This window comes from Anticarsia gemmatalis, chromosome 11 (assembly GCF_050436995.1).
Source record: "Anticarsia gemmatalis isolate Benzon Research Colony breed Stoneville strain chromosome 11, ilAntGemm2 primary, whole genome shotgun sequence".
Lineage (NCBI taxonomy): Eukaryota > Metazoa > Arthropoda > Insecta > Lepidoptera > Erebidae > Anticarsia > Anticarsia gemmatalis.
The window spans coordinates 10,387,774-10,410,381 of NC_134755.1; the positions used below are offsets into that span (position 1 = coordinate 10,387,774).

The following is a 22,608-nucleotide window of genomic DNA, read 5'->3' on the forward strand; positions in this document are numbered from 1 at the left end:
CGAATACGTTTTTCTGTCAAATGTCATACATACGTTGTCGTCAGTTTCCGTCAAAAACGAAAAGAAACGTGTAGATTAGGTACAAATAGGAAAATAGCTCTTAGTTTAATCATTTCTTTTTGACTTATAATAAAATGCCGACAATATCGGTTAAGCGTGATGTTCTTTTCAATGCATTGGGCAGAAGTTACAGTGAGTAACCACTTAGAAAGTTATTTTAAAAAATCGGCGAGTTTTGATTATCTTTTAAAAATGAATTTATTTGGACAACTTTTCTTTAATTCCAGCTGACGATGAGTTCCAGGATTTGTGTTTTGAATTTGGCTTGGAGCTTGACGAAGTGGTAAGTATATTCATCACTTTTCTTTAAGTTCTAGGACAGCAAAACAGAAACTTGAAGTGTAGGTTAACTTCATAGTGATGATAGTAAAGTTTATTATTTTATTACAGAACGTTTTAAATTCTGTGGAAAGTGGATTTAATTTCAGTTAATTTAAGTCATAACTGGTACGGACTCGTTATTTTATGTTATGATGGTATATTATACTAGGTTATCTAGTACTTTCTTTTATTTATCTATTCAAGAGGTACTTTTATCATTTATTTCTGATAAACTTAATGTGACCAAAGTTAAACTACACAATATACAAATAGAACAAACTTAATTTAACAGTTGTTAATAAAAAAGTAAAGGTAGAATAATAAATATCATCAAATTGAACTAGCCTAGCCAATACTTTAAATATTTATAAAATAATTGGCATATCCAATTTAATTTTTTAAGGGCTTAATAAATTCATTTGTTGTTGTCAATATTTCAGACCACAGAGAAGCAGATGTTGATGAAGGAGCAAGGAGACCAGGCCGGTGTGGGTGTGTCAGAAGAGATCCTATACCGTATAGACATACCGGCCAACAGATATGATCTGCTCTGTTTAGAAGGACTGGTGGATGGCATCTTAGTGTTCCAGGGAAAGTAAGATGTCCTGTAGTTTATTGCAAAAGTTTGTTAATTAATAAAGTAAATTGTTGCTTTCAATCAGCCATTATTGAGCTGGGTTATTCGGGCTTTGGGATCTTAAACTTTTAATTCAGTTTAAAATTGAAACTAATGATATAGATTTTCTATTTTAAAATCATTTCTCATTCAACTTTGCAAATAAATGAAAATACCACTTTTCCTGTCTTAATGAAAATATCTATTTAATAGCTTGAACAGCTGTTCTTTGAAAAGACACACAATGTGAATCCTGAAGTTCGCTTTTTTTTTTTGTATTTATAACATCACTCTTTTTATACCCTAAGATGCAGGCAGAGTTGTATGAAATCATCCATGTATTGCCATTTACATTATACCTTCCTTCATGTAATCTCTTATTTATATTGTTTCAGGAAGGCACCTCCTCAGTACACATTGCAGAGGTATGAAGACTGTCACTCATTGCACCTGACTCCAGCTACGGCACAGATCAGGCCTTATGCTGTAGCTGCTGTGCTTAAGGGTATCACCTTCACTAAGGAGTCATATGACAGCTTCATTGATTTACAGGTATCTAATAGGATTTTAATTAATTTTTCTAATTGTGCAATATTCTTTAGTCTTTTAAGATTGTTTGGACTGATGGATGTCAAAAATGCTTTGATCTCTTGCCATCCATGTTGAAGGCCTTTTACCCCCAGTTTCTGAGTACATTTAACGGTAGTTTATCTATTCAATTGCGTTTTTTTTAGTTTTAACGCTATTGAATAGATAAACTACCGTTAAATGTACCTTAGAAACTGGGGGTTAGTGGTTTAAATAACATTGACAGCAGATTAAAGATTAGCAGAAAAACGTGAAAATATCATTTAGATCATGTTTTCATACTCATATTAACCCCTAATGAATGAATTTCAGGACAAACTACACCAGAACATATGCAGGAAGAGAACGCTAGTGGCCATCGGTACACATGACTTGGACACCATACAGGGACCGTTTGTGTACGACGCGCTACCACCAAATGAGATCAAGTTCAAAGCACTCAACCAACAGAAGGAAACAACTGCTCCTGAACTAATGGAATTGTACTCTGTAAGTGTGTTTTATTGTAAGATTTTATGCCTTCACTATATTACTGAATATTGCATTCAATATAATAATAATCTACACATTATGATAGTAAGAGAGGTCCAAACAGTACTGGATTGTTTTCTTGATCGGGCAAATTGCTATGGGTATTTTTGTGCAGAAGGAAATAGCAGTCCAGAATTTCATAATGTGCTGAGGAAATTGAGATAATATGGAAAAAACAAGGGTTTGAATAAACTTAGTACTGTTGCGTATCTTAGAGCATCTCTACTTCAAACAAAGTTAATACTTTTATGACATTTCATTAGATTTTGCTCATAGACAATTACGGGGAAATTTACGAGGAATACTTCACAGCGTCATCGTCGAGAACATTTAGCTGGTTGAAACTGTTAACTACAAGACGGTAGGAATGGTCAATACTACCGCCTTGCGGTCCATTTCTACCGCACTGCTTTATGTGATATGATTGACATCAATCATAATTCATAAGGGCATAATTTCTAAAGTCAAATGTACACATTTACAGAGTCACGCGCAGTTAAAGCAATACCTGGCGATCATCCGCGACAGTCCCGTGTACCCGGTGATCAAGGACAAGCGCGGCGTGGTGCTGTCCATGCCGCCCATCATCAACGGAGACCACTCCAAGATCACGCTCGACACCAAGAACGTGTTCATTGAGTGCACCGCCACTGATCTCACTAAGGTATACAGAAAGATTTAATTCCTAGTTTATTTTTTATTTTATCGTATGGTTAGTGGTCAGCCTAGTGTCAAAGTTGTTCAAGCCGCCCGAAAGACCTTTGACACAGCTTAACGACTGGTATATAAGTAGATAACAACCTTGATCGACTTTATGCGTGCCCTTAGAAACACTGAGAAGCCTAGTTCCATATCTATGGAATAACCGTGTCAAAGGTTGCTTAACCTACAGATCGTTTATCGACTTGTGAGCGTAACTGGGTGCCATACGATAAATAAATTTAACGATAAAACGAATGTTGATTGTGAATTGATAAAAAAAAGATGGTGTTTCTTACATGATTTCATCATGACTATTATTTGATCCTAATAAGAAACAAAATTGAATAGTTGTAATAGTCTGACTAAACATACGAGGGTTGATCCAAAAGTAATGATAACGGAGGTGATACACGATGATTACAGTGAAAAAAATGATTACATTTTTTACAAAGTCTCATAACAAGTTAATAAAACCAATTGATCTCTTTTTTAATCCCATTTTTCCCATAGAAATACCTTATCTTGCAAAACTCTCCCAAAATGCCCTAAAATCACTAGTCACTTCGCGATTGTCGCCAAATTTTTTGCCTATGAAGTGTTTTTTTAAAAATTGCAATTGATAAAATTACCTAAGAAATGGATCTAGCAAATAGGATGGGTGATCGAGCAATCCGAAAACCGTTTCTTGAATGGCAGCCAACGCAACTGCGACCTTGTGAGCCAGAGCTGGTCTTAGTGAAACAGCATTCCAGCTCACACTTTCCTGTGTTTTTTTTTCATGATAGCTTACTGTAATCTTCGTATTTGGTATTTTTAATAAAAGCCTATTATAATAGCTCTCTTTTTCAATTATTTTACTGAAGTGATTCTTTCAGTGTTTTGAAAAAAACACGCGGGAATCAAACATCGACCTTGAAACCTTGAATTTCTCCTTTGTTGGTGAGAAGGATCTTTTCCAAGTCATGGATAGTTGTTTTGTTTTGGGATCAAAATGGTGGGTTTTTGACTAGTCTATTGTCAAATAACGTGACAAAAAAAGTCCTTGATCCGTTTGGAACTTTCCAAGATTCACCCTCGAAATGTCGACACGTTTTCGCTTTCGTTCGCCTTTTAACATTTTCGGTTCCTGAGGCGCGGAAACGTTTTTCATGAGCAACTTGTTAGAGAAGACCCTTAAAATGCTACCCATATGAGATGTCTATAATCTTAGCTGCATATTTGATGGTCATTCTTTGATCTGCTAACACAATATCTCCAACTTTTTTGACGTTATCTTAAAGTCCCCCGATGACAGCAACAAGTCGCAATGTACTCCTTTAGTGGATTTTTTTTTCAGTGGAGGGCATTGACTAATTGCTCTAATGACGTTTTTTTACATTTTGATGTTTTCTCTGCGATCCTATTCAATTGAATGTATTTAGCAAATTACTTGGACTATTGATATGATTTTTACCCATAGTACCGTAGCGGATCTATAAGGAAGCCAAAAAAATAGTTTTTGTATATTTGCGACGACTACAAGTAGCCGATTATCATTACTTTTGGATCGACCCTCGTAGACTAAAAATAATAAAGTAGTAAGCTTAAGCATTCCGTAGCCGCTGGTGGACGTCACGTGTTTTCCGGAATGTTTAGAACGCCGAAGATCACCATTCGTCATTATTTTTACTCTATCCCACGTTACCTAGGCTCGATACAGGCTACAAGTTTTAGAAAGTCTGAGATACTGACCTAAAACGTATTTAGTTGTGGCTTACAGTTTAAATTTTAATATTCGTTTGAAAATTTCATCCTTAGTAATGCAGTAAAACATCGTCTAAATATTAGGTCGGGGAAAAAGTCTTTTCGCATTATAGTATGTATGAACTTGTAATGAAATCTCTTTGGCTTCAAGAATCACAAATGAGTGCACGGTTCAGTGAGTTCGGTTCTTTTAGTGACTTCTTTTAGTGAGCAAAGATTTTATTACAAGTTCATACATACTATAATGCGAAAAGACTTTTTCTCCGACCTACTATATACTCAAACAAAATTATTTCGCATCTTCCAGGCCATCGTAGTTTTAGACACAGTAGTGAGCATGTTCTCTAAGTACTGCTCAAGTCCGTACTCAGTGGAGCAGTGCAAGGTGTTCGCGCCTGATGGAACCTACGAGTTATACCCCAAGATGCGCTGTCGAGAGGAACTTATCAACGTAGACAAGGCCAACCGGTATATTGGTATCGAGTAAGTGTAATTGTTATTGCTATATTTTTAATATTAATCCTGGGCTTAATAATATGGAACTTAAGAACTATCCTAAGGATCTCCCTATAAATCTGTATTATAGTAATGACAATCTTAATCTTCTTTTTTAATGAAATACATAGTAAACGTAGTCTATCATCTTTATTTTAGTGGCCCAGGAAACCCCACTATATTAGTGTTTGTTTGTCGTATGGTTAGTGTTCAACCTAGTGTCAAAGTTGTTCAAGCCGCCCGAAAGGCCTTTGACATGGCTTAACGACTGTTATCTTAGTAGACAACAGCCGGGACCGACTTTTTACGTGCCCTCCGAAGCACGCCCAGCTCATACACCACTATGCGGTCACCCATCTATGGAATGACGCGCCAACGGTCGCTTAACCCACAGATCGTTTACCGACCGGTGAGCGTAACTGGGTATAATTTAAGTATAGTTTTGTATTCCATAAGGTTTTAAACCAATGAATAGACTGATTTAGATAATTCAGTTGTAACACTCACTATCCACTACAGTTTTATGTAACTATGCTGGTAAATAATGTAATTTCAGTACATATTCGTCATAATTGTTCTGTTATTCGTCAGAGAGAGTGGCGACAACATCGCGGGTCTCCTGTCCCGCATGTGCCTGTCCACGAGGTCGGAGGGCGGCACACTGCGGGTGCGCGTGCCGCCCACACGACACGACGTCATACACGCCTGCGACCTGTACGAGGATATCGCCATCGCTTATGGGTACTGTGTCAAACTAAATAGTGATTATATACCCTTTTTATATGGACATAAATTCTTTGAAACCACTACCAAACATTGAATAGAAAATGCACGGACTCACCTTTTGAAACTCTATTTGGCAATAACCCCGTTGAATTGTTGTAATAACTAAGCAACAATCTGTCTAAAAGAGAAATTGCCAGTCATATTTATATTTTGAGCTTCATAGTCAATGTCAGAATGCTAGTTAAATAGAAACGTTTATTTTGCGTTTGGTATCACTTTTTGCCATATATAACGGTAGGTGGAACTCTAATAGAAAGTAGCTGGTAAAATCTATATCTGATTTTTTTAAAGATCTCTACCCTATTTCGTCAAAGTGTGTAAGCCCTAAAAGGAAATCGCGCGTACTCTGCGTCCAGCCTTCACAGTCCATATTACTTTGATCTTTATTTCCTGCTACACACTTCCTTCTCAAGACGGAAAAGCAACAATATAAGTAAGTAATTATTCATATTATGTGTATGTCAGGTACAACCGCATAGCCCGGCGGCCGGCGCGGGTGGTGACGGCGGGAGGTCAGGAGCCTGTCAACAAGCTCACGGAACAACTGAGGCATGAATGTGCTCATGCTGGCTACACGGAAGCACTTACATTCACATTAGTAAGTATTATGAAATTGAATGAAATTACAGTTACGCATTTGATACCCAAAGGTGTTGATACATTGAATTTAGGATATCGTCAGCAGAATTCGCCTATTCTTCGAACATGAGAGGCAGCTATTGTGAATTTTTAGATTTGCTTATCTTAGTTATAGCAAAATGTTTTTCAGACAGTTTCGTTATTGTTAAACCAAACTTTATTTTTGTAAAGTTAGCTTTCGAAGAAAGGCTTCCTTAGCTTAAATCCTAGATATAAGAATCCAATACGATCATGTTAAAACAAAGTGCAGACTTCACAAAACGTTTAAATCTCAACTTACACAACTTACACAACAATACTTACTTTCCCAGTGTTCAAGAGAAGACGTAGCCACAAAGCTAGGAGTGAACATCTCCTCGGTCCTCGCGGCGCACATCAGCAACCCCAAGACGCTGGAGTTCCAGGTGGTGCGCACGCTGCTGCTGCCCGGACTGCTCAAGACGCTCGCCGCTAATAAGAAGATGCCGCTGCCGCTCAAACTGTTCGAGATCAGTGACGTTGTACTGCAAGATAGCAGTGTTGGTGAGTGGGCTTAGTATTATGATGTATTTCTTTCGCTAGTGATATTCTTTGATACCGTCCTACTTATATCACATTTGTCACTTTCTCGCCGCACCCTCGGTTGTGTGCAACTAACAAACCATCGTCTAGGTAAGAGGTCATCTAGAGTGTTGCCGTTGGGTTGTTATGTCCGACTCATCGGCACGTGGAACAATATTTTGTGCTTCGGGCACGATTTGTGATGAGGGCCCTTGTTATGAGGACACATGTTGCGGTTTAGAAGGTATGCCCGCCCTTCTATCGGAATTTGCACATAGTGCCGCACTTCACCCTGGGTGCTGGTGTATGCAAAATGCGCATACGCACCACTCCCATCGTCGTGAGCCGGGGCGATCACATAACGATTCCGATAAGTGTGTTACAGTAGGGAATTACATACAAATAATACTGATGATCTCGAGCTGATACGGTGACGACCCGTTTCCGAGTTGATACGTGGGCTTACGACCTTAAATCAACTTCAGAGTGGTCATTTGCTTTAGATAGTTAATTCTAGCAAAATCAATCATTATTTTATGTTTCACAGCACTTTCAGAAATGAATTAATGTTTGAATATTATGAATCTTCAAACCTGTATAACTCGGTTCAAAGCGATCCTACCGGTTTCGTGCCATACTAACTATTGCTTCAAATGGCTAGCTCCATTGATACATGCCACTTTTTTTTGTCGGCCGGCACTTTGAAAAAAGGCCCAAAATGGATGATCTCCTTTAACCCTTTATAAGAGAAAAACTTTTCCCAATAGTGAAACATCACTACTTTCTAAGCTTCTCTCGCAATGAGGAAGGCTTTAGCCCATGAGTGCACCACGCTAGTCGTCACGCAGTTCGGATTCAAATTTTACATTTCCAGAATATTTTTCCCAAGATAAAATAATTTTATGATTGACTTCACCTAATTACCTAGTATTTTATTAAATATCCGTGTTAACATATATAATGTACCTAATAATATAAACAATAGATAAATATCATCACCTAGATTTCGATAATAATATGTTTCTTTGTCAGTGTTAAAAATATTCAATACTTATCTTTTGGTTTCGATTTACCACTTTGAAACTAGGTGACCATGATAGCTAGCCAATGTTTCGTGGTAGAAGTAGTAATATATGTTATTAGAACATACGGGTTATACCTAAATATTCCATGTTATCAATATTTTATTATTTAAAATGATCACAAGGACGGTTTATTGGTGCAGGTCAATATTAACAATACCACCTACCTGCTTTAATGATTATACTTAGCTAATTAAAGTCCTAATTATATTGTTTATGGATAATTAACAAAGTGTTCAACATATTGTAATTATGTTAAATTGTTATGTAAATAACCTAACTGTTCCTATTCTGTGTCACTTAAAGCTATAAAAGTTAAATGTAACTATTTTGGTTAATTTTAAATGTTTAAAACACCACAACGCAGAGTTTTAGTTTGCAAATCTTCGAAGATGTAGAACAAAATTTAGAAACATTTTTACAAACTGAACAGGTGCAATTTGCGATACAAAAATCTAGTCGAATGTTACTGCAGAAATACAAAGAAATAAAGACGATTTAAAGAGTCGTTTCGCTAAAATGGCGATCGATTTCTTTCACCTTGACATTATGCATTACATAGATTTGCATAAGCTTTAAAATTAAAACATGGATCAATCGACCTTACATTTGTTTGATACTAAACATGTTTATTGTTTGCTACTTATTTTTATTTGAAAACATTAATGTAAGTTTTACAAACGCTTGAATAAATCTTTATGCTTGATATTGGAAATAATTCCAGTAGTAACAGTATTTTAGGGTAACAGTGATTTTGACACATTACTCTCTCATTCGTTAAATATATAAAGAGGGCTACATAACACGAAAACGCTTATATACTCACAAGTGCTTTAGTAGTCAAAATGTTTGATGTTATGATGTATGTTGACTTCTTATTCCTCATTTATTGTAAAAAAACATTTAGCTTCCACTTTCCAGTTATACCTAGAATGACCAAGGAGGATTGACGTCAGCCAGACGGCCGGATGTGAAAACATCAGCTAAATCCTTTGCACAACATATTTTTGAGAGAAATATGTTGTGCCGACCCCACCTTATACTTTTCTGTTTAACGTAGGATAAGAGCAAGAAAAAATTGGCCTAAGTTAGATCATGCTGATTCTAGACCAGTGGGTGTCAAAATACGGTCCGCGAATGACTTTAAAATTTAAAATTTTCAGGATGATTATTACACTTTATATTTAATATACTAACATAGTGGTCTCTGCTAACAAGAATAGTATTAAAGTGGTCCGGGACTAAGAAAAGGTTGGGAACCCCTGTTCTAGATTGAAATTAGGGATCATCTGAAAGGGATAAGAAAGTATTTAGATAGAAATATTAGTAACAATAATAATGTAAGATGTGATTGATGACAGAGACGGGTGCCCGCAACGAACGTCGCCTATGTGCGGTGCACGCGGGGCGCGCGGCGGGCTTCCAGTTCGTGCACGGCCTGCTCGACCGCGTCATGGCGCTGCTGCGGGAGCCCTGGCACCCCCACACCGGCTACTACCTCCGGCAGTGCGACGGTACGACACTATAAATTAAATATATATAACCCATTAATATCCCACTGCTGGGCTAAGGTCTACCTCCCGTTATTAAGGAGGGGTTAGGCCTTGAGTCTACCACGCTTGCCAGTTGGGGGACTTTGCATACCTACAAGAAGAACTCTTAGCTCTTAGAAAATATCGTTATGCAAGGTTGCATAACGATATTTTCCTTCGCCATTGAAAGAAGTGATCATTATTTCTAACACACATATGTAACTTCGAAAAGTTGTTGTGTGTTACCTCGGGTTCGAACATGCAACTACTGGGCTATTACTGCTCACTTATATATTCATTTTTTACTTTAAGCTGCTTCTTCACTGCTTCTGTATAAGAATGTTGCTGTTCGTTGCATTTTGCATCGTAAACCTCTTAGCTAACTAGCACGTCTCTTATGAAACAATACCTAAAGCAGCATAAAAGTGCAAATATCTTCAAGGCACATAGACAACTTAAAGAATTGTTATTTTCTCGGTCGGGAATTAACCATGAGCACGTCAGTTCAAGGTAGTGTAATCACATTCTAAATCGTACTTTAACTGAGCATCTTCAGGTATCAGAGTAAATAGTTAGTTGTGGTTGATGTCTAAAGATAATAGTTGCTAAGTCATGTCAAAGGCCTTTTGTTCGCTTGCAACCTTGACTATAAGGTTATCCACACGAAAAGATTTCAAAATTGTTTGTGGGAAGAACCAACTTCCGGGACAGTGTAGCCTTGCGGCTTGAATATCATTTGATACTTTGATACTATACACAACACAGCGTTTAGATTAAAGTAGCTATTTTGATAATAATCTAAATATTAGGGAGTCCAAAATAATTCTTCGAATTAAAACGTCTTTGCGTTGTCAAACTATACGGTATATGATGTGTTTCTATTATTAAAAAGAAATTAGGAGAAATGAAATAATTGTTTTCAATGTTTCTATCTACGTGAGTTATGATTTTTTGTACTAGTTTCTTTTACACGCCAGTGAATCAAATGTCTTTGATTTATTTCTCTTTAGTTTACTTGTAGGGACAAGTAAATTGTGGAAAAGAAGTCTTAAAAAATACGTAACTTTTTAGACCCTGCATACTTCCCTGGTCGCTGCGCGGAGGTGTTACTGCGCGGCCGCGTCATCGGCAAGATAGGGGTCATTCACCCCAGCGTGCTCGGCGCCTTCGACCTCACCAACCCTTGCTCAGCCGTCGAGATCAACATCGAGCCCTTCGTATAGACAGAACTGATATATTATTTATTTTGTTAACAATAAATATCGATTTTGATATTATTTTGTTGTTTCTTTTTTATCATATCGCATATGTATTTTTTATCAAAATTTTACTGCTTCCGTGGCGCAGCGGTTAAGGTCGCCACGCCTGTATTGCGGGTTTGATTCCCACACGGAACAATTGTTTGTGCTATTCACAAATAGTTGGGTTTGGTTCGGGTCTGGTAGTACTTTGTGTCCGTTGTTTGTATGTTTGTAAAAGTTCCCGCGACACAGAAGCGAATCTTAGTGCAGAAGTTTGCTTTACAAAAAAAAAGAAAATAAAAAATATAAGACATCAAGTATAAAAAAAAAACATAATTAAAGCTATGACCAAACATTGGGCAGCGATATATAAAAAGTAGATATAAGACAGAAGAATTTCGATTAACATGAGTACATTATTAAGTATAACCTTTCAGCAGTTAGACACAGGTACAGTAAGGCTTAAGTTACGTATTATGAGGGTAAATATCGATCACTGATCGGTTCGTTGTTGATATGTCAAGGCTCACTTCCACGAAACCACTGTCTTCAAAACTAATTACGCTTGTTTTACTAATAGTACTAAATTACTAATAGTTCTACGAATATTACATTATAATGTTTGTTCGCTATGTCCTATGTAGGGCTTCTTAGCTTGTGTTAGGTTCGTCATAATAGTATTTAATTTAGATTATTACAAACTTAGTTCGATGATTATTTAGTAAGTTGATAACAGATTAAAACTATTATTCTTTGAAAACAAAAATATATGCTATAACTAAGACAACAGTTACTTGCTTGATTTTTGATTTATTTTAAAATGACGTTTGAAGAAATCGTATCACATTGGTCCACCCTCAGAAAATAAAGAGTGATATTAAAATTTTGTTTTGTTTCAGCTTAGATGCACCATGTTTAAGAGACATGTTTCCACGATACCAATTTTAAATTATAATAGGGTATACTAAAATTTCTCAGTTACTGCACATGACTCGTCGATTTGTCTAATATTATCATAACATTATTAGATTAGACTAAGTCTAGACTAAACATCAGGATTAAAGTATTAATATTTAGAAGGTATCATAATATAATCATTGGATTATTGAACACCGTCTACCGATATGCTGTTATCAATGCTATTGATAAGCAGGAGCACTTATCATATCATTAAGTAATATTCAATCATTGATTAGCTAGTATGTGATTTATTGGCTCCAATATTGGGTAGGAATCTTGATTTATAGACTAGCAGTGAGTCAACAAATAAGACAACTTATTTTTACATTTAAGTGGGTATTGCACTTCAAACAGCAAGGATTTCTGTTTTATTTGAAATATCTTCTATCCGAATTTGATAGCCTGGTATATTTTTCCTACATACACAAAATCACGCTTTGCGCCATAGGGGTATGCAGAGACCAAAGAACGCCACTTCCTTACAAACTTCCCTTGCTTTATTCAAATCTATACATTTTTCAAGTAAAACACAAAAATCTGTTGAGAATATATTATATTTCATTAATCATACAATGAAACAGCACAAACAAAAGTATTTACTAATAAATCACTTTTCGTATAAGTAGATAATGCAAACATTATAATATTCGCTGAATTTTCAAACAATACACATACTTACTTCACCTAATATGACTCTAGTGAACATTTAACAAACATAAAATAATTTGATAAATAAAATATATGAATAGAGCTAGGTATTCTAATATTAAAGTATTCGATATTGTCAGGTATTTACAATTTTTTGTATTTTATAAAAATAATAATTTTACCAATGTTACTGTAAAAAATACAGCATGTATATCGCCTGTAACAAGTAATAAATTAAAATCGACCTTATATAATATAATACAGGATTATTATAATATTGTTTATTGTATAAAACGTGAAATATTTTCGTTGTCTGGTGTAGGAATAGTTTCCAATGGAACAGTTTAGTTTAGAAACTGCTAAGGCACTTGTCGACATAATTGACTGAGTCGGAAACGTAAAGGCGGAAAATGAACAAGTATTTAATGTTAACACAAGCATGATGTTCTACAACATGTTTGTTAACAGAATACTGGTATAAACATATGTTTGTAAATTAGATACAGGGTGGTACGTGGTGTAGGCTGTTGTATTATTGTAGAAGCTACATGTGTAAAGCTTTAACAAAATTAAGAACGACATCTGTGTTGCTCATCATTTACAATTTTTTCAGTTTTAAAAGAAACTAATTTGTGTCATCCTAAAAAAGTTAAACAGTCTACACCACTCTCCACACCCTGTATAAACAGTTTTCAAGAAATACTGAGCCAAACCACCAAATATTTATCAAGAATCCTTAACCAATGCAAAGATGTTCAAATATTTTAAAACGACGCGAAATTGACGTTCTCTTGTTTTCAATATTTTTTACCCTGGTGATATTATTGTCTATTGTGTATCGAGTCTGAGCAATATTTTCGATCGAAACAATTGCCATTATATCAAAACTTTCATAATAATTACCTACATGCCATTTATTTAAATAACTAGGATTGAATTTAGTGTTCAATACAGGACACCTATGTTATCTGACATACTTAATTTTGATCTACCTTTTAAAAACCACTATGTCAATCTGCTAGCTTTGATTGCTAACAATTTTCCTAGGATGATATCTAGTTATAGGCTCACATCTTTATTTATAAACACACAGATTTTATCTTGCATTCTTTACCCCCTCACTTGTAGCATAAATTTACTTTTGAGTAATTAGCCTATTTCCTATGGCATGACTTATGGCCATTTACTTTTTTTAACAATTAACAACCTGCTGGGTGTTTACAACCAAGACTTCACAACAAGACATAAGTACAGTATATTTACGCACCCCTCCACCAACCAATCAGAGTATTGAAAATAATGAGGTTTATTTACAAGTCATCTCATAGAACAAGTAATACTAGATTACTATATCACTATTTCTCACATTCTATTGAACTCTTGTTCTTCTGTTTATAACTAATCAATACTTTTAACATATTAGCTGTCATGAATAAAACATCATCTTAATATATATTTATCTACTATGTAGATCACTACATTAAGTATGTAATACTTCTTACTTTTTAAATACTGAAGATTTGTTGTTCAAAACAAATATTAGTTGATACATACACCACAACACAATCTACAAACTATAATTAATTACATTTGTTATAATCCATTGATGCTTGCGTTTTTTAATTACAACCAAGTGCTTTCTTTTGCGTTTTTTTTCTTTACAAATTCGTAATTTTAAATTACATAATTTTATTAACAAATGATGCACTAAAATGTTTGTTTAGCAGTGTACTTAACAATGAAATAAATATTTAATGTAAGTTGGACGGACAACTAACCGCCTACAGTATAATCACAACTATTTCAATCTATCAGCAATTGTATTTTAAACATCATTTCTAACTCAAATCTGTTGAAGTTAGCAGCAATGATGAATGGACACAGGTAGAATGACAGCTCTTTCAGATTAGGAGCACTGGTACTTATGGCTTTAGCTACATGCATAGTGACATGGAGACATCTAGAGAGACTCAAATACTTCAGGTTTTGAAAACTATTATTAGAGAAGTAAGCAAGCAGAGCACTCGATGAGAAGTAGCCATGTCGCAACTTCAGTGAATGTAAATTCTTAAGTCTATACAAGTGAAGTAAACTAGAGTCAAAGAGTGTTTTACATGTCATTACATGCAGCACCTGCAAGTCTGTGCAGTTGGATATGTAACGCATTATATCATCATTTAAAGTATCTCCATAAATGTATAAAGCTTTCAAAATGGACTGTTTGGTTCTTAAAAGAGATTCAAGGAAATCTGCTGGTATGTTTTTCATTTTTTCCATGTTAATACTGACTAAATTATTGCACTGTAACATGCTGTATAAACTATCATGTGATAAAGCAAAATTGGACAGAATGAGTGTCTCCAGGTATTTCAACTTATCAAATGGCAAGTGATACACAAAATTCCCATTAGCGTTCTCAGGATTTTGTACTATTAATGAGTTGCGAAAACTCAGAAACTTCAAATTGGGCCAGTGGCGTAGATCATCAAAAATGCAACTATCAACCTGAGATATACTTATTTCTAGATGAGTCAGATTGGGACAATAGTTTATTAAGGAAGACCGCACTTGAGAATACAACTTGAAATACTGTAGTTTAACATTCTTCAAATACTTGGCGACAAAAGGCACAATGTTCTCACTTATCCTGATGTAATTTTTCATACATACTATGAGACGTGTGTTGTCCCAGACGCAGGGTGTCAGACAGAGCTGCTGCCATCTCATACACACTTTAGCAACTGCCAAAAGTGACTCAAAATCAACCATAGAAAATATGTATATAAGTATTTCATTAGGCAGGTCATTGATGGTGAGCGTGTGAGGGTTCAGTTGAGCATCTGTCATGTCGAAGTGCACCATGGTCGGCATCACCAGCTCGAGCGCCCGCACTTCTGCAACCATCATGTACTGTGTAGGTATACCAGGTATATTGTCTACTCAACACTGACACTTATTATGTTGCACAAGTTTTATGACAGCACATGTTCACTGCATGCGAAATCTAGCTCGTCTGACACAATTTAAGTAATAGTCTAATATATATCAGGACGACGAATAATAATTAACCCAGTAAGGTCATGAACCTTGAACAACCGTAATGTGCAGTAGAAAAATAAACTTTATGTACACAAATATCATGATACGAATAATGAAGTAATACATGTAATTACCTCAGGTTTACCTTGCTTCCTATTCGAGAAAATTTTAATGTTTGCATTAGTAGAAACATAACTTATGTAAATTTTTAATTCAAACGCACACACTCCAACCTCGGGATATACTAGTCATTGAAATGTAATACTCTTCATTTAGATTTTTATGGTTCATTCTAAAATGTGGTACAATTATTTAAAAATCAATTTTAAAAGAAATATTAAAAATAACTTTCATCTTTGATGCTATTTTTGTATGATATGACGTTTTACATTCGTGATTCGTGTGCTTTTGACGTTTGACTGACTGCTGCGGTGCGTTTTGTTTCTTCACATAACGTGCTAAAGAAATCGGTAGATCCTCTTTTCGTTTAATTTATTTATGTTTTGTGTAGGTCTCACATATTTTTATAATATTGAGAAATACGTTAAAACATTAAAGAGCAATTATATGACAGATTATTTTAAAGGTTTGATTAAAAAGTTGGGAATAACCGCGAACAATCTTTAATCTCACATGTTCGATCCACAATTTAAAATAATAACACAGCTTTTATTCGTTTAAATATTTTATCTTTCTACATACAATACAGTTATATCAGATACCAATTAAAAGAAACCAGGCGGTAGATATCCTGATGCTGGTATTGATACAGTACCAGTGTTAGTTACTGTATTAGATGGCGGTATGTAGCCTCCTCCTGGCGCTGTAGGTTGAGGGGTCGGTGCCGGTGCTGGTGAGGGTGCAGGGGATGGCGCAGTTTTTGGTGGTAAATATGCCGTACTTGGGACTGAAACTGAACCACCTGAATTTGTCTGAGTACTGGTTGATGTTATAGTCTGGCTTGTAGAACCCGTATTAGTCGTACCGGTCAATGGAGGCAGATAGTTGTCTGACGGAGTTCCTACAAAAGTAGAACCGGTCTGTGTCGCGCTATTGTAACCAGAGCTTCCCTGTCCTGAGCCAGAATTTACAGAAACGCCACCAATATTTACAGTCCCACCACTAACAGCATTTCCAGACCCCCCGCCAGTATTGGGAGGTAAATATCTAGGCGCAGCTGTCGACACATCGGACGAGGTTTGAAGTGATGGGGATAAAGTAGGTGATGGTGCGTTGTACCCGTAACCAGATCCAGCCTGGCCAGAACCAGTGTTCGTCACAGACTGAGAACCTGTTACAGTAGTTTTAGAAGCAGTATTCGTAACCTGAGAGGCGGTATTCGTAACTTGTGACGCGGTGTTCGTAACCTGAGTTGCGGTGTTTGTTTGTACTCCTGTCGAAACAGGCGAGCCGTAGTTGTACCCGGCGCCCGTAGTACCAGTGCCTGATGATCTGTAGTTGTAGCCTGCAGCGCCGCCGCCTGTGGGAGCTGACGTGGCAGCTGTACCGGCAGTAGTGCCAGCCGTGTTGCCGATGTTGATGGTGTTGCCGCCCGTCGGTGCCGGGTACGCGTAATACATTTGCTGCGTCAGCGTCCTGTCAACAGTTGGTGCTTGAGTGGAGTCAGTGGTGGGCCGCGAGGGCAGGTCAAAGGAAACACTCGGCTTGTCGTACACGTACCCGTCTTGGCGTCTCACGCGAACACGTAGACTTTCCTCTACGATATCATTTTGAAAAACGGTTGCACTAGATTTTATTATCAAAATTAGAAACAAATTACAAAAGCAGTTGAAAGTGAACCTCATTTTGTGCTAGGAGATCGACCATGCGATTACAAAAGACAATTTTAGCACGATCTACTAGTATTTATAATAATTTTAAGGAAGTTACTATAGTTCTTACTGTGGAAATAATAAACGTGGTTAACAACCCTTTAGCGACTATTTGGGTAATAAAGTTAGATTCTTACCTATAAAATAGCTTTGTTGCTGGTGTGACATGACATGAGGCTTGTCTTTCCTAACTCAGGGAATTCACATGCTATCAACATCCAAATAATCCTAGTAAAAAGAAGCAAAATTAACATTGTATTTGCCTACTCCTATAAGTTGTTGATTCCTACCTAGGCACTGTAGATTTTCTTAAAATAAATAGGTATAAGGTATCTTAAATCTGAGTACTATCTATTTACTTCATTCTTCTGTAACAAAAAAAAAATATATTGCCCAAATAGACCAGGCAGTTCTCACAGGGTTATTTGCCAGCCCATCATTTTGCGGTTTGCTAAATTACACCAAAAGTAAATTAAAATATTTTCTTCTCTGCTGTAAATTATAGGGTTTGCAAACGCGCTAAAGCCATGATTTTTGTTCTGTGATAATTTCTTACCTTGAGTTTACATTGTAATCGTAATATTTGCATTAGGTAAATATTTAGGCCAGTTCAAAGACCTTCAAATCCTGTGGTAAATATTTTTAACAGTTTAGAGATAAAGTCATAGTCTAATGTCAGTTAACTTATCTTTACATTCTTCAAAATGTTATGCATTGCACCGTAATCCTCCCTTTCCTGTATTCAAAATATTAATATGACCACGCATCAGGCAAATGTCGATGAATTATTGAAGAATCTCCATTAGAAACATTGCGTGCCAAATAATCCTTTAAGAAATTCATTAGTGTAACAAAACTAACCACGCACATAGCTGTTTCATAAATCTTGGTCGTACTTATAGACTTTTAGCGGCTTGAATTGCTTACCCCCGGTTTCTAAGTCACATTTAGCGGTAGTTTATCTATTCAATAGTGTTAAAACTCATACAAAAAAAACGCTATTGAATAGATAAACTACCGCTAAACGTACTCAGAAACCGGGGTGAGACTCTCCGTTACCCAGGTAATGGTTTACGTTACCATCGGTACCTAGTGTACCTAACACATACCTACCTAATATTAATTAATAAATAAACCAAATAAGCCTGCAATTCTGAATCTAATTGCTCACTATTAATAGATACAGAATTCAATTGAAATTCAAAACTGGATATCAAATTCTCAGCTAGTGAAAGGAGTTTGTCGTGTTGAGGTCGTCGCACAAAATACAGTGTTAGTTTTACATTCAGTCGTTGTAGACGTATTCACGTATTTGTGTCAGCCGGTCTCAAATCCGGTAAGTAAAATAACGTATTTATAGCTATTTATTTACCTCTATTTCACTGTATTTGTGCTTTAGGATCTGCATCTTCAATCAAAGTGTAAAAACATCATCTTTCCTATAAACATCATTATAAATAACTACCTAATTCTGTTTATTATTGTCGCAAAATTTCATTGTTTAATAGACTTTATGGTGTTACCCACTTCCCAGAGTGTAAAGGTCCTTGAACCCTGTCCTCAATTCCTATGTCTAGCTGGTCTTACCATTATTGTTTTAAGTTTAGCATAACTTAGGTACTAAACAACTAGGTAAGGTAGGTATATTTTTTATCACGGAGAATAATGTGTTCAATGACATAACACCGTTTAAACTGACTCAAATTACTGACCCATTTAATTAATCTATCCTTTTGATGAACAAATAGGACTATAGTATTGCCATACGTAGGTACTACTTATATCGGTATTACTAACAGTTTTGGTAGCATTCATTATTTATATGGTTTTATTTGGAAGTTTTACAAATAATATTCTTATAACCATTTGCTCTGAACATTTCTGCAGTTAAACGCTATGATTGATTGATCATGAATGTTAATAAAATTCATTAAAACTTTTTGTCGTAACTTAGTCATGTACGGCGTTCGAGGTCGACCAGTCTTCCGGATAACTATTGTAATTACTTATTATGTAAGCAAACACTGGTTATCTGCTAGTGCATACTCTGCACGTATAACTTTGCAATTGTAATGGCCTACATACTTAATTTGTTCTTATCTTTGTTCATCTGACACATGGGATTATACAGGGCTCTATTTTAGTGCCACTATTGTTCAAATGGATTAAGCTTGTTCAAATAATATTACGAAGATATTAACAACGGCCAATCGTCCATTCAGATTGAACGCTGTTAGAAGAATCTGTCTCAAATTATTTCAGGTATTTTTTTAATAGTTCGCAGCAAAACTTACGACTTTTATCATAAAAACTTTTATAAGCAAGTTTCATAAAATATACGCTCATACTTATTCCCAATTATCTCGAAAATTAAGTAATCATAGAGTCCAATTACTTGATCATTTCTCATTTATTTATATTCTTCTATCTATTGGCGGAAATAGCTTCCTCTAATTTTCTATAACTAGCTTGCGTATAAAATGATCTAAGTACGTGTTTCGGTCTGGTTCCAGCACAATGGTTCTGAAACTATATGCCGTCGCCGATGGACCTCCGTCACTGGCGTGCAGGCAAGTGCTGGCGGCACTGAACGTGCTCTTCGAGCTGGTCGATGTCAACTTCAACAACGGAGACCACATGACTGATGAGTATGCTAAGGTAATAACGCCATATTGCTTACTGAGCGCTGTTTAACTTAACAAAAAAAAGTGTAGTAAATCAACAAACAAGCGATAGAGTTAGCACAGCAATGCTTCACTCAAATGCGGTGTCTATGTCTTTGTAAGAAAATAAACCTGCTCGCAAAAATAAAATTTGGAAAAAAGACATAGGAAAAAAGACGTATCTGTAAATATAAACGCCGGACGACATGGAGTTAACGTTGCAGGTCTAAGATGCCTCGAACTTGTTTGCTAACCGATATGTGCTTAACATTTTCAGTTGAACCCACAAAAAGAGATCCCAGTGCTGGTAGACGACGGTTTCTGCCTGGGCGAGAGCGTGGCCATCATGCAGTACGTGTGTGACAAGTATGCGCCAGACTCACCGCTGTACCCTCGGGAACCTCAAGCAAGGTATGTATTTAACATCTGTTAAACCCGCGGTTTCTGAGGTACATATAGCGGTAGTTTATCTATTCAATAGTGTTTATACGCATATAATCAAGATAGTTTAAATAGATAAAATACCGCTAAATGTGCCACAGAAAATCACAGAATGAATCTATACTAATATTATAAAGCTGAAGAGTTTGTTTGTTTGTTTGAATGCGCTAATCTCAGGAACTACGGGTCCGATTTGAAAAATTCTTTCAATGTTAGATAGTCCATTTATCGAGGAAGGCTATAGGCTATATAACATCACGCTACGGCCATTAGGAGCGGAGTGGCAAGGAAAAATGTTACAAAAACGGGGAAAATTCTCTCTTCGGTGACGCAAGCGAAGTTGCGCGGGTCAGCTATGAATAATAATATGAATATGCTAGACTGATTGTCGACTAGAGCAGAGATAGCAGTAGTAGGTGTGCTAGTTCCAATGTAGACTGTTAATTGCTATTTCCTACAATCACTTAGATACCTATTACGCAGTAGGTACTTAAATCTCAGATTCTAATGCGAGATATATTATTTGACAAATACTTTTTCTGTTCAACATCGATATTTCCAGGGCGCTGGTAAATCATCGGCTGCTGTTCAACTTGACTACATACTACGCAAGCATATCTGCATATACAGTAAGTTTAAGTTGTTAAACACCTACCTACGACCAATAGGAACAGAGTACCAGTAAAAATGTTACAAACAGCGGGTAAAATTATGGCCTCTCTTATGTAACGCAAATGAAGTTGCGCGGGTTACCTAGGAAAAAAGATAAACTATTAAAATTTGCTTAATTAAGCGTTACATGAATCTCACAATAGATCACCCAATCATTTCAGATGGCGCCAATATTCTTCGACTACCCGCGAACAGCAGGTGGTCTGAAGAGAATTCACATGGTTCTGGACGTGTTCGAGACGTACCTCGGTCGTACCAACACCAGCTACGCGGCCGGAGACAGCCTGACCATCGCCGACTTCCCGCTAGTCAACACCACCATGACTCTTGAGGCTGTTAATTTGGACTTCTCGAAATATCCTAAGGTATGTTGTTCAGGTTAGGTAAAAAATCATAACAATTGTTTCCTGAAAAACTTAGATTACATTTTTGTTGCTATATTTTGTGTAGCAATAATATCTTAAACTCCGAAATAACCTGCAATCGTTAGTGATGTGTAGTGGTGTACATAAAATGGATTAGATAGTGAATATTTACACACTTTTGTTGATGGAACTTTTTTCATAGTTGTCCTGTAATCTCCAATTAGTTAAGTTTGTGTAAGAGATTCCTTATGCGCCTAAAAATTTGTAGATGTTAAGCATTAAACAATCGACCAGTCTGTAGATTCTGTTCGAAGTGAGTTCTCTATTAATAGTTTAAGAAAACTAGTCTGGTTTAGTGACCGAGGCACTGAATGCCCATACATTGTACACCAATTTATTACTTTAATTTATAGATAAACAAATGGTACAACGACTTCAAGAAGAATCACCCAGATCTATGGAAGATATCAGCGGACGGCATGAAGGAGATCCAGTACTTCGAGGCCAATCCTCCCGACCTGTCCCATCTCAATCATCCCATTCACCCTGCTCGCAAAGCTAACAAGTAAAATACCTTTAAGTATTAAACAAATAAATATTGTTGGACAACTCACACTCGGTCATTTGATTCCAAACTAAGCAGATACTTGTACTATGGCAACCAAATAACTGAAAAACATACTAACTTAACTTATATATTTCTAAATATTATAGGTAGGTAGGTACATGCTTATATAGATAAACTAGCTGACCCGCGCAACTTCGCTTGCATCACATAAGAGAGAATGGGTCATAATGTTCCCCGTTTTTCTAACAATTTGCGTTGCTGATCCGCTCCTATTGGCCAACGCGTGATATTATATAGCTTATAGCCTTCCTCGGTAAATGGTCTATTCAACACAAAAATATTTTTTCAATTCGAGCCAGTAGTTCCTGAGATTAGCGCGTTCAAACCAACTCAGCTTTATAATATTTGTATAGAATAGATAACCTCGTAGCTAAGTAAGAACCGCCCGCATCCATATCTAAGGTTAAGCTACGCTTGCCGAGGTTGTTCCGTGGATGGGTGACCATATACTATAATATAATACTCATAACTACTTAAAAGAATA

The 22,608-nt window shown here is 36.3% G+C and overlaps 3 protein-coding genes across 5 annotated transcripts; 2 read left to right on the top strand and 1 right to left on the bottom strand.

Annotated features, from left to right (window-relative positions):
- Positions 1-10,912, top strand: beta-PheRS (phenylalanine--tRNA ligase beta subunit). Its single transcript, XM_076120117.1, has 12 exons — positions 1-192; positions 288-343; positions 822-976; positions 1,393-1,549; positions 1,898-2,074; positions 2,601-2,780; positions 4,869-5,044; positions 5,648-5,797; positions 6,308-6,440; positions 6,793-7,003; positions 9,465-9,617; positions 10,707-10,912. Exons 1-12 carry the CDS (start codon positions 135-137, stop codon positions 10,856-10,858), a joined length of 1,758 nt encoding a protein of 585 aa, XP_075976232.1. The 5' UTR covers positions 1-134; the 3' UTR covers positions 10,859-10,912.
- A 1,460-nt stretch (positions 10,913-12,372) lies between these two features.
- Positions 12,373-15,930, bottom strand: LOC142976619 (uncharacterized). 2 transcript variants are annotated; one of them, XM_076120065.1, is made up of 2 exons: positions 15,669-15,930; positions 12,373-15,378 (listed from the first exon to the last, which is right to left on the bottom strand). In XM_076120065.1, exon 2 carries the CDS (start codon positions 15,353-15,355, stop codon positions 14,288-14,290), a length of 1,068 nt encoding a protein of 355 aa, XP_075976180.1. In that variant the 5' UTR covers positions 15,356-15,378; positions 15,669-15,930; the 3' UTR covers positions 12,373-14,287. The 2 variants fall into 2 exon arrangements, with proteins under 2 accessions (XP_075976180.1, XP_075976179.1); XM_076120064.1 differs by having other exon boundaries at positions 15,658-15,930.
- Positions 15,931-18,569: 2,639 nt separating this feature from the next.
- gfzf (GST-containing FLYWCH zinc-finger protein) lies at positions 18,570-22,109 on the top strand. Of its 2 annotated transcripts, none has more exons than XM_076119891.1 (6): positions 18,570-18,691; positions 19,869-20,013; positions 20,296-20,429; positions 21,022-21,088; positions 21,293-21,496; positions 21,910-22,109. In XM_076119891.1, exons 2-6 carry the CDS (start codon positions 19,873-19,875, stop codon positions 22,063-22,065), a joined length of 702 nt encoding a protein of 233 aa, XP_075976006.1. In that variant the 5' UTR covers positions 18,570-18,691; positions 19,869-19,872; the 3' UTR covers positions 22,066-22,109. The 2 variants fall into 2 exon arrangements, with proteins under 2 accessions (XP_075976006.1, XP_075976007.1); XM_076119892.1 differs by lacking the exon at positions 18,570-18,691 and adding an exon at positions 19,474-19,617.
- The last annotated feature ends 499 nt before the right edge of the window (positions 22,110-22,608 follow it).